This window comes from Filicampus tigris, chromosome 1 (genome assembly GCF_054856515.1).
Source record: "Filicampus tigris isolate MCC_2025a chromosome 1, RoL_Ftig_1.0, whole genome shotgun sequence".
NCBI lineage: Eukaryota > Metazoa > Chordata > Actinopteri > Syngnathiformes > Syngnathidae > Filicampus > Filicampus tigris.
In genome coordinates this window covers 16,598,708-16,611,833 of record NC_141217.1, presented here as the reverse complement: position 1 = coordinate 16,611,833, position 13,126 = coordinate 16,598,708, and the positions used below count along the sequence as shown (strand labels likewise).

The 13,126-nt window shown below is 40.7% G+C and overlaps 1 protein-coding gene across 2 annotated transcripts in view; it reads right to left on the bottom strand.

The window, feature by feature from the left end:
• Positions 1-13,126, bottom strand: part of LOC147153012 (acid-sensing ion channel 1-like) — a 43,092-nt gene that overhangs the window by 25,849 nt on the left and 4,117 nt on the right. For both annotated transcript variants that reach the window (XM_086016714.1, XM_086016630.1), the window contains exon 2: positions 11,644-11,839. In XM_086016714.1, coding sequence (XP_085872840.1) covers positions 11,644-11,839 — 196 coding nt within the window. The remainder of the gene's footprint in view (positions 1-11,643; positions 11,840-13,126) is intronic.

The following is a 13,126-nucleotide window of genomic DNA, read 5'->3' as shown; positions in this document are numbered from 1 at the left end:
AGTCGACAGAAGTGACAAAATGGCCGCCCCCAGAGATGGCTAGAAACGGGTTTATTAAATCTTATCCCACAAATGCAACATTTATCAGAATGCCTTGTTTCAACTAGTGGGCCTGCATGGGACATATTCTTGAAAAAAATATGTTTAGCTTGACTTCCACTGTAATCTGGTGCGTTCCTGTCACCCAAAGGACACACTGAGAAGTGGGCAAGAAAAGACGGCGTGATCTCAGTTCCACCTTCAGCTCCGCTCCACTTATCAGACCAACAGTGACGACGGCAAAGCCAATTAGACCCGCAGCAGGCAAAGCGTGGCTGCCTGCTGCAGTGACTGATGTCCTCTACTCTGGTTGGCAGTCAGAACATCACTCATTAAGCGGGAATGCCCATTTTGCCTCATATAGCGGCAAAGCGGGATGAATGATGGCTTTCATTTCCCATCATTATGAGTAAAGAGAGGTTGACGCGCATAAAAGACAGATATTCATGTAACCTTTGAAAATGGAAGCAGTTATTATTGTTCACCACATCATCAGATCTAAACAAACGTATCCATAATAAAAGACGAGCGTGCATTACAAGCAGCTCTTATTCCGGATTTGAATTTTATGTTCAAATTTGACACATGACCAATTCATGTGATCACCACCCATGTCACAACCTAAATTAACAGCAATGGTATAATTACCACAATACAGGAGTTTATAGAAGCTCTTTAACCAGTAGAGCACTTTATTATTTCTAATTACGATGCTGAATTAAGGTTATGTTGCATTCCTTATCATAAAAATAGTGGTTAGGTGTTATGGTTGATTGATTTTTGAAAAGTTCATTTAAAAGTATGTGAAAGTTTGAAGGATGTCCTGTAAACTGGGTAAAATGTGTTCTTGTTCTTTTTTTGAAATCGTAAGATTACTTGAAATCCTTGTGAATCGCCTCCCGTCATTGTTTTACAGGATACGCGGTACAGCGAATATTCGGATGGTTTAATGACCTCCTCCGAACAATGCATCTTTTCTCCCCACCCGCTGTCCCTTGAAACAGAATAAAATCGTTCTAGAATCACACATTTGTGAGGTGGGGAATAGACTGTGTCAGTGTACAATGAAAATGGTGTACTGAATTTACTCAATTTTCATGAAGTGGCCGCACAAAATAAAATCATCTGGATCCAGATACATTTTTAAAGGGGAAATCGACCCAAACATGTTTTTTTGAAGAATATGTTCTAGTTGAAACAAGACATTCTGATAAATATTGCGTTTGTGGAATATGAGTAAAGCAGCAAAATGCACTCGTTTTTAGCCATCTCCGGGGGCCGCCATTTTGTCATTTCTGTCGACTGAAAATGACATCACAACTGCTCACAACGACCAATCACGGCTCAGCTTCAGAAAACAGGTCAGCCGTGATTGGTTGTTACCTGAACCCTGAGCAACTAACTGTGATGTCATTTTCAGTGGATGGAAGTGACAAAATGGCTGCCCTCAGAGATGCCTAAAAACCAGTGGATTAACTCTTATTCCACAAAGGCAAGGCTTGCATCGAACATATTCTTGAAAAAATATGTTTGGGTTGACTTTCCTCTTTAAGTAGATGTAAAGTCTACTTAAAACACGAACCTGGATCCAGATGATTTTATTCATGCAACCACTTGAATGAATACTGAGTAAATTCAACAAAAACTTTTTTCAGTGTAGGGGGCGACAGAAGCTACTAGCTGCAGCTTTAAAATAAGTCGTGTTATAAAGCGGAGTTTCTGAAAGCACAAGAAATATGTTGCCGAGTACAAATGATAAATACCAATTAGACTGAACCAATGAGAAAAGTTTACATTATTATTATTATTATTATTTTTTTTTTTTTTTTTGGGGCCACGTGTCTACTGCTTTCTCTCTCCGACCCCTCCTTTTTAAAAGCATGCAAATGCATGCATTGTTATTCTGTGCAGTAAACATAAAATGTCACAATGAAAATTGCTGGAGAAAGTGCAACTACCCGAATCCTCACACACACACACCCCCACACACACACACGCACACGCACACCCACACTTATTCATACAAACATCGTTCCACCGGTGATCTGTGGCTCCTGCCACTTTATTTTCATAGGCACGTCTGAATTCCCTCCAAAGACAAGATTGAAAATAACAGTAGGCCCAACTCAGGCTGCAGGCCAAGTCAGACTAACGTCGGTTAACAGATTCGCTCGGTAATTGCAGGGGAAATGGCAGGCTGAGGCTGATATAAAAGTGAAAGGGCACATCGAGGAAATACTAATCAGTGTGTCAGCTAATCTCTCGCCAGGGTGTTGTTGTTGTGAATGCCACTGCTTCATGCAGCGTTATATCTGTGTCACTCTGGTTCCACGTGTGCACTTTAGCAGTGCGAGCTCTTGGCGAGTCGTTAACATCGCCAAATTTGGCTATCGCTTTCCCTTTGACATTTATTGGGAGCTAGAATTTGGGGACGGCTCTTCCTGCATAATAAAATCAAGGGGTTCATTACACCGGAGTCAGATGAACATGCAGAGAGCCTTCCTGGTCCTAATCTCCCTGTGCTTTCTCCTCCTATTCAAATCCTAATTATAACTCTTCACTTTCGCTCTAGATAACACGCCCGCAGCCAAATTCCCGTCTTTCTTTCCTTCCCTGCATTTGGTCTTCGGCTTCGTCCGGCCAAAATCGCCTCACCTGTTACTGCAACTGTCTGTTCTCACTAAATCTATGCCGCCTCTCCACACGGGGGACGTTTTGAACAGTTCTCGCCGGTTTGCTTGGAGTCAAAACAGGGCAAGCTATAATTCCCTCTGCAAAAATCCAAGCGGACGTAAAACAGCGTGCGTGCCTACGCAACTAACTGGGTAATCCATTTTGACCACACCGATGTTCTTACTCCCGCCCTTAAATTCCCGTTCCAAAGCTTCGTTCCTTCCACTCTGTTAGACTCTTGTTACTGCACGTCATTAAAGTGATCCCCCATTCACACTGAGTGAGATATTGAAACACAGCCCCGTCATGATTGCGATACGGACTGACACGGTGACCTTGGCAACACTAAGAGGGTATAAACAGGAACAGCTCATCATGCCGGCCACCGCGGGAATCGTACCCATCGCAACATCCTGCCGTTCGTTTCATCTGGAACTATCGAGCTGATTTTGAGGTCAGGCGACTAGCTGGGATCTTCGCGTCCTCCCGCTCTCCCGCAGTCAGCGTGTCATTGAAGCCTCTTGCCGGCAAACACAGAGGCTGGACCTGCAGAGTCACCTGCACTAAACCTCAAGATAAATAAACCATGGGCAGAGCAATGCAGACCACTTGAGCTATTTTCAGCATCACTCGGTCCAAAATGCCTTTATAAAAAAGCATCCCCTGCCCCCCCCCCCCCCCCCCTCCCCTCACCAGCTTGGGCAAATAGAGCGTGTTTGAGCAGCGTTACTGATCCGTCGAGAAAGCAGCTGGAGTCATGGAGATGCTGCGTGGCTGTCCGCCTTTTCACAACACGGAATGATGTCCCAGACCGGACCTTTGAGTTGAGCGCATTTGATTGAGCTCATTGGTGTGGATTTTACACTCGCAATAGTTCAACAACAGCCAGGGTTGACGCCCCCATTTCCTGTTCACTGGCAGTTGTGAAAAGCTGCAACTAACTTCATTCACGAGTTCTACAGTTTGACGAGATTGGGTCATTTTGGGGTTATTGCGCTGACATCCCTGAGATGTCGGCCTTTAAAATCAGACGGTTGTTACTGTGGCTACGGATGGCCATAATAACTATTTCGTTGATTCGTTGACTGTTGAGAATTCTGGAAATTGCGTGGAAAGATTGAGGCAAAATGGAGTGGACTGCTGGGCTTGAACTAGCAGAGGCAATTGCACCTGACTGCAGCCCGCAGATCGGGGTTGGACTCAAGGGTGTAGCTAAACGTTTGACTGAAGTGGTTGACAGTAGTGGTTGAACAAAATGGAAGGTTGCAGAACCACCGAAGCATGTCTGCCGTGTTCAAGTCGGCCCGGAAAAGTCAACATTGGTTAAGTCTACTCAAGGCAAGTAATTGAAATTCAATTAAAATTACGATAATTACACTCCTCGATTACAAAATTGGCTCACTCGTATAAAACGATTATTAATATGCATTTATATCCGACACACTATGTTTGTTTACACAAGGAAATCATACTTGAATTCATACCTTTGCACGGTTTTTATTTGATTTTATAATAACAGTTTTATTGCTCCAAAAGGAACACTCAATTGTCTTTACACTTGTTTATGTTAAAACAATTTCTTGTTTTGTCCCAAAAAATAAACGATTGTTTAGGAATGGGAATAGAATGGGATTGGAATGGAATAGTAATGAATGGGATTTTCATGGGGTGCGTGTAATTTTTGTAAGCGTAACCGTGGATTGAATGCCACAAGTGTTCATGTTGACATGCTCATATTATTCCACAACTTGGGATACTTCATTTTGTTTTATGTGGCAAGTACATTTAATGAAAGAGTGTTTAGTCCTTTCCAGTCTCTTTTTTTTTTCACGTGGGAAAAACATTGTATTTTTAGGGCAAAGGCCTATTCATACAACAGGCAGTTTATACTTGGAAACTATCAGACCAAGAACTCTTGCTAATCGTCCCTTAACGACAATACGGGTATTTGTTTCATTATCAAGCACAAGGAAATAAATGTAACAAGTAATGTCAATCCTCACTGAGCTCCTGTTTTTAAAAGACGCTTGGTGAAGTCAAATTTAAACTCCCGCTGCACTTAATAGTCCCACTGCTGACAGATGTCTTCTGTGCATAAGATTAGTCTCCTTTATGAGCCGTGAGTATACTATTCACCTGCTGATTGAGGAAATGTGGTTGCTTGAGCTGGTGATGGCTCTTTGCTGGTGGTCAGCACTAAATAGTCCGAGTTCAGCAGGCGGCCAAATAGGACTTTAATCCGCCACGTGTGTTCGTTTGTTTATCGCCGAAGAGCGTGCTGGGAAATGAACTGAATTTACGAGGCCGCTTGAAAGATTTCCTGCCTAATATCTTTATTAAGAGTAAAAAAAAAAAAAAAAAGTTACTGATGGTGTGGTAGCGAATTGGTCTGGGACTGACTGTCGACCAGTCCAACGTGTAGTCCGTCTTTTGGGCGGAGTCTGCTCCAGCTCCCCTCGATCCTGAACAGGCTAAAGTGGTACCAAAAAATTCTGAATTATTTTCTGCCGTGCAAAGCCCTTTAACTCCTAATTGTAAAAAGCGGACGTCACGAGAACGAAGAGAACAAAGGGAAGGGCATGAGAGTGAGCGAGTGAGTGAGTGAGTGAGTGAGTGAACGAGGGAGGGGTGGAGAGGGAGTAAAGAGCCTGACATGAAAACATAATGAGGATTGTCATGCCCGTGGGGGCTGACGTGAGGGATTCGCTGCACCGGGTTTTAGACCGAGCCGGAATGCGGAACACAGCTGAAGATGGGAGAGGGCACAGGGGGACAGAATGAGGAAAAACAGCCCGCCTGAGAGCTGACATAACTTTAACTGTGCAAGGGTGCTCGGGAGCCAGCAAACGCAGCTGCGCTGACCCGCAAGCCGCTGGGCAGTGCTGCTAGTGGGGCTCGTCACATCTGTCCCTTCAAACCCTCACATCTTGAGGAAATACAAGCACGCGTAATACGGAAGCCCCGCCCTCTCCAAGGACTGCGGTTCCTCTCCAGCTAGGAGCAATGGCAGAGATGGCCGGAGGAGGCTTCGGGGTTGTTTTAAGATGATTCCAACTGGGGCCAAACACTTTGAGCTTGAGAGCACTCAATCTGAAAACCAAACCTGTGCGTCACGCTGAGAGTGTATAAAATCATCACAGTGCTGAAATGAAACCTTAGTGTTTTTTGAATGTCGTCCCCAAAGAATATGTTTCATTCCTGCTGATTATTTTGCAGCGAACAGCATTTGACATTTGCGTCTGACAAGAGTCCATTGGAGTCACCTCGCGCCGGTGCAGCTCCAAAATTTAAAGGGGAAAACAGAAACCTGACTTGCTGCCTGCTGTTGCTACAGAATGGCTGTGAGCAAAAGATCTTCAGATACTTAATTCATACAAATATGATTAGAGCCATGTCAAAATTTCATTTGAAGTAACACATTTCTTAAAAATGAGCTTCAAAATTATGTTGTTACACTGGCAAGTAAAAAATGACCCTACTAGTAGTGTCTTTGTCAATGCCATAGATCAACCAGCTACTGTATTTGGTTAATAATAAATAAAGAAACATATTTGGTCATTTCTTAGGCACGGAAAATCAATAGCAAAAAATGCAGATGAAAATTTTAATACCACAAATGACTGCATGCTTTGAAGAACTATTGGCGTTTTTCTGGCGTGAGTTCAAATCATTCTTAATTTGAATGTCATGTAATGATTTAGTTCAAACTCAACTCAACTTTATTCATGCAGCACCGCACAACTGAATAGCGCTGTACATAAATGATTAAAAGACAACGATTAAAACAGTAACAATACAATCATAGATAACTAAATAAAATGTTATCTTCTTATTAACATATACAATAGCCCTTGACAGAAAGCACAAAGTAGGTGGAGTTTTATTCCCCCTCGTTGCATATTTGCAAAAAAATATTGCTTGTAATATTAATTAATAATTATGATAAAATAATTACTGTTATGCGTTTTGAATATGAAGTGCATAGATGAATCAACAACTAATCGATGATCAAATTATCCATCCGTCCATTTTCCGAACCACTTATCCTCCATAATTATTTTTGATAATCAGTGTATCGTTTAGATACCGTTTTTAATATAAAATTGTCCAAATGCTTGGAAGTTTCAGCTTCTCAGCAGTAAATATTGTTTTATTTCTGTAGCCCTCCACGATAGCATAACTGATTATTTTTGCGTCAAATCAAAATTAAACATTTGTCTTTACTTTGAAAAACAATGATCAACATTTTTGCCTATTTTCTGACATGTTACTACGGCCGAAACCAGCAACTGGATCACAATTAATGATGGAAATGAAAACATGTTTTATATCAATTTTATAATATTCATCAATTAATCAACAAACAAAATAATCGACGATTAATCAATTGTTAAAATAATCGTTGATTGCTGACTATACATACAGAAATAGTATACACACACGCATGACTATAACGACGTTGGCATCCACATGACATCCACATAATAACGACTGGTGTTGGTGTATGAATGAATGAATGAATGAATGAATGATTGAATGAATGAATGAATGAATCTAATATTCTGCAATATTCACTTTGCTAGACCACACTGGTTAAAAGTGCATTAAAAACCTGAATTGAATCTTATTTAATGCCACCTTCACATGCGGTTTAGAAAAATATGGTAAAAATAGGATTTGGTACAGGCAATACTAGGGCTGCTCGATTAAGCGATTTTGAACCGAAACTGAATTTTCTGGATAAAACGATGTTAAAAACGTTCAAATCGGCACGTTTGATTTCTTTTTATTTTTGGTGTATCTAAGCCACCGTAGTTTCCTCTGCATTTCCGCTTCCTCCCACGTACGCGCATACGGGAAAAACTACAACACCATCCATGGCTCCCGGCGATTCTGCTATTTGCTCAGGCAAGTGAGCGTTTAGTTAATAAATCGGGCACAAATAGATCTGTTGTGTAGTGTGTGCATCGCATGTACAATACAACCCGCGAGCAAGTAACTCAACATCTGAAAGGCGTCCCTTTTTTTCTCCTCTACAACGGACCTCTGGCCAGCTGGTGCATCCGTACATTTAAGTTTGACAGTGCATCGTATTATTGAGTGACAGTTTTGCACTAATCATTGATTTATGTTTAAGTAAGACCAGGGAGAAAGGTGAAAGGCTAGTCACTAGCTGGTTGGCAAAATGACTTGCTAACAGACTGTTTGGTTTACAGAATTGACTGTCTACCACCTCTCATGTTGATGATTTCGTTTCAGATGGTATATGCACTTTCCTCTTTCATCATTGGTTTAATTAAGAACAGATCTGAAATCTATCGTGTAAGTAAAATGCTGTTAATCCCAATGGATTGTTCTGTGTGTATTAAGTTAAATTGACTGGCATTTTGAGTTCAAAGAAAGAAAAATTAAGATTAAATAAAAGACATTCAAAATACTTCATTTTTCATTCATTTTTTATTTTACAAAGAAGTCATAATCGTAATCGTAGAATTGGGTTTGAGAGAAAATAATCTCGATTTTCTTGTTAGGCAAAATCGAACAGCCCTAGGCAGTATGAACAAAGGCAAAAGCTCATTAGACTATCGAATTGTCCTGGTCTTGAGATTTGACATTTTTGACAACTCATTCATCCATCTACCTATAAAGTATTTTGTACAGTAATAAGCATACTGTTTAGCCAAGTGCACCACTGCACCATCACCAGTAACCTTCTGAGAATGACTTTAATTCAAAAATAAGAGACTTGACTTGAGCAAACTGGTCTTAAGCATGCGTGTGGGACACAATTTGAAACTTGGACTTCATACTTGACTTGGTGTTGTAGCTTCAAGATGGAAGAGCTGCCTTGGATTAACATGCAAGACAACCTTCTATCTTGGACTCAGTATTCTTGATGCAAATGTTTCAACATGTCTTATCAGCCTCTTTCTCCTCCTTTTGATCTATGCACAAAGAAAAGTCTATTGGGACACCTATCTTTCTTCATTCATCAAGCACTGCGCAAACAAACCAATGAACAGATTACCGATGCATTGCATCAAAGGCGTCTTCAAAGGGAGTACGTGTTCTAGAACTCTGCTCAGATTTAGCCAACAAAGGGTCGTTGGAGGGAAATAAAGGTCCCAAACCGCTCCAGGGGAAGCACCTCTCCTCTCCCTCTGTGTTCTGGACAGATGTAATTTCCTGCAGAGTAGTGCTCTCTTCAAAGACCACTGGAATGGCTCTATCACAGCAGCCAGGCTGCCAGTGTACGTGCATGTTTTTCACATCAATTATACATTTGTCCCAAATGAGAAGAAAAGCTTAATGAGTCTTAAAGTTTCAAGACTTTTCGCCAGTCAAGCACATGACAAACGCCGGGGGAGCCCAGCAGAACAACAATGCCAACCTTGCATCAGCTGTTTGGGTCAATGTCATGGATTCATTCATTTAGTGGTACGTGATGCTACTTTTCACGGAGCTGGCATAGGTTTGCTTCCTGGCCAGTGGCCCAATTCCAGGTCACTGCTGGTCCCAATGCCAGATTGAAAATAAATATGGTCGGGTTGCGACAATAAGGCCACCTGCTGTTAAAAATACAAAGCAAAACAACTCCCCCACCTCCCCCCCAAAAACCTGCTAAAAAAATCATGCCAGTGAAAGAAAACAGCCTTAAAGTATGAATGCCCTTGTGAAAATAAATTAATTAGACCACAACACCAATTAGTACTTCTACTGAAGTAGAACTAGACTGGCTGGGGTCTGTGCATGAGATTAGTGCGTACAAAATGCATTCATACAGAAAAACTGCAAGATCTCCCCTTGCGGATGATGTAGTCGGCCGCCCATGTGACGTGGGCAGTTGTAGACCGCCTCGCACCCACCACCGTGAACCCCACCCCCATCACCCATAGTTGTGCCACGCCATCAGGAGGGTGCTATTCAACTATTTGTAAGATGGTAATGACAGTTATTTGTTAGATGAAATGATTTCTACAATTATCCGAGGGATTTTCCTATGCTGTTGTCATGTTTATGAATGAAATACGATGACATCCACGGAGCGCCAAATCTGATTGATTGTGCCTCTTTTCAATCCACCCAAATCACACTACACCACCTGCACCACAAGTTAGACCTGCTTTAGCTAGTCTAAAATCGAGTCTACTTTTTCTGGCCAATTTTCCAGATGCGCCGGGGGCATGCGATCAAATGGGCCGGAACACCTATCGAGGCACACCGCGGTTGACCAAATTCACAAACGCACTAAACTAGATTTGAAAATTAAATTGGCCCTAACACAGATTAGTTAAGTAGTTTTTCAGTCGTGCTGGTAACAAATAAAAGGAACATGCAAACAGTGGAGAAATATCATCACCCAGTTGTATCAATGGTACAATTCGGATTCCAAAACAACAACAACAACCATGTCTCAAGCTTGATCTCAGTGGATCTACCACTTTTTCCACCCTCATACAGGAACTCATCCCGCAGTTACACAAAGATCGTTGAAACAAAAAAAATTGTTTGTGTGGAGTGATCCACATCGTGTGACTAAATGATGTGTAAACAGCCGCAACCGCCGAGCTTTTCTGGCTGATCTTATTGCCATTTAGTGTTGCCGTTTCACTCTAGCGCAGGCATTTCTCTCCAGTCATGTTCGCAGTGTATTCGTCTACTCTCCACAACTGCTTAATTATACAGAACTCCACTGTCGAGCAGAGGAGGCGAACACTGAAAGGATGGAAAAGACAGGTGTAAACATTTGCACAGGACCGTCGGGGCTGACTCAGCTATGCAGCAAAAAACAACATCAGATCAACAAGACTTACAAGTACTTTGCACGTTCTAATCCCAGAAATGTTCATGTATTTATTGGACATGTGACAAAGTACAGCGGAGTCATAGAAAACGTTTGCCGTGAAGGTGGTAGGATCTTCAATGAAAAAACGAATTATTTGTACATCACTGCCATCAATCTAATTATCATGATTTTCAGGCTGTCGGATTTCTATATTTAAAATCATTTTTAATTCAGTGGCATTAAAGAAACCAAAATGATACTTCATACATCGGTACAGTGAAAATCTACACTGAAAAAAAATTGGACATCAGTTGCACATGTTTACAATATGTTAAAGTAATATTTTGTTGGATTAATTTCAAGGGCATGGGGAAAGAGACTTTGATCATGTGCAACTGAAAATTACGTACTTTTTTTTTTAACTTACCTTTTACCCTTTTTTTACTTACTATTGTTTACTACTTAATTTTTTACTTTTTTTTCAGTGTATAACTTTTGGCCAAATTTTTCTCCCAAAAATATATACCACACACTGCTGATCTGTTTTCTTAAATGTTTTCAAGGTCACTTAATAGACCAAAATAATTGAAATAATTGGCAATGTCAAGGTATCGTGAGTATCATAAATAACACTCATTTTCATTAGAGATGGCTTTATGTGTCCATAAACACTTATTTTGACGCTGATTTAAAAAAAAAGTCTTTACTTATTTTTCCTAGCGCATCATGTTTTTAAGATATTTCCATTTTTTGCTTTGAATTTTGACCTATAAAAGCTTGCGCAATCCAGATTTTACCATGCGTAATTTATAAGTATGACGTTTCAGGAACCATTCCACCTGTTTTTAAACCTAACCCTTCATATTGCAAAATAAATTACTATATTATATTATTGTTATTATTAGTATGATGATGAAACCTGATGTGCTGGCATAAAAGGGCAGAAAAAAATCATCCAGAAAAGATTTGATTAAATAATGTAGTAAAAATTAGTTGAACCAGTATAGAGAAAGAAAGAAATAGAAACGTGTTTCTACCATTTTTTTAAAATGAATGTTTGTGTTTCTTCATTCATTTCACTGCTGCAAATTGTGAGTTGCCTATCACAGATTTTCACGGTTCCTCATTGTCATCTCCAAACGTACCACTTTGAAGTCGTCCGCTCTGCATTCGGTGCCGTGGAAGTGGCAAGAGAGCAGCATGTCGTTGATGTCGTGGCCGGTGCGGTCGTAGAATTCCAACATGTTGAAAGGTCGCGGCTTGAAGTTGTGGAAGTCGGATTTGACCTTCAGGCTCTCCAAAACGCTCTCCTCCACAAGATGCACGTCTCTGATCTCATACCTACAGGAGACAGTCGTTTAGAAATGGAAATGTGAATCATGTTATTTTGCCTGCTCAAAAGACAGCCGCGTAAAGTTCAGCCAAAGTAGCAGTAAGGAGTGATTTAAAAAAAAAAAAAAAAGTCTTTTATTCAAGTACTGCAATTTCCTCCGGGTAGGACAAAATTTCTCACAAGTCTCACATACCCTCATGCAAATTTAATTTTCTTTTCTTGCTCCCCATATAACAGCTCGAGAAAAACCTATTGGAAATTTGCCAAGCTCATTTCCTCTACAGTAGCAGTCAAAAGTTTGGAAACACACTCAAATTTCATGTTTTTTCAATATTTAAAGACGGAAGTGAGCCCAAAGATATTTTTTTCAAGAATATGCTCAATGCAGGCCCACTAGTAATATTGCCTTTGTGGAATAAGAGTTAATCCACCTGTTTTTAGCCATCTCTAAGGGTCGGCCATTTTGTCACTTCTGTCGACTGAAAATGACATCAGAGTTGCTCGGGGCTCAGGTAACGACCAATCACGGCTGACCTGTGTTCTGAAGCTGAGCCGTGATTGGTCGTTATCTGAGCCCATCTGTGATGCCATTTTCAGTCGACGGAAGTGACAAAATGGCCGCCCGCTGAGATGACTAAAAACGGGTGGATTTTGCTGCTTAATTCATAATCCACAAACAGGATATTAATTAGAAGGCTGTGGGCCTGCATAGAACATATTCTTGAAAAAAATGTTTGGGTTGACTTCCACTTTAAAAAATTACTGAATTGTAGGTTAATAATCAAGCAGAAGTCAACCCCAAAATGTTCTTTACAATAATATGTTCTATGCAGCCCCACTAGTCTAAACTTGATCTTCTGATTAATATTGTGTTTGCGGAATACGAATTAAGCAGCAAAATCCACCTGTTTTTATTCATCTCAGACTGCGGCCATTTTGTCACTGAAATTAACATCACAGTTGCTCAGGTAACGACCAATCACAGCTCAGCTTCAGAAAGCAGGTCAGCTGTGATTGGGTGTTACCTGAGCCCTGAGCAACTGTGATGTCATTTTCAGTCGACAGCAACTGACAAAATGCCCCCTCCCTGAGATAGATAAAAACGGGTGGATTTTGATTCCTAATTCATGTTCCACAAACGCAATTTTAATCAAAATGCCGTGTTTTTATACGAATGGGGGCAAATACAACATATCAACATAAAGAAAATTTTGGGGTTGATTTCCGCTTTAAGTCATCAACATTATGAAGAAATACTGATGAAATTATTTGCTAAACAAAAAATGTTAATCAAA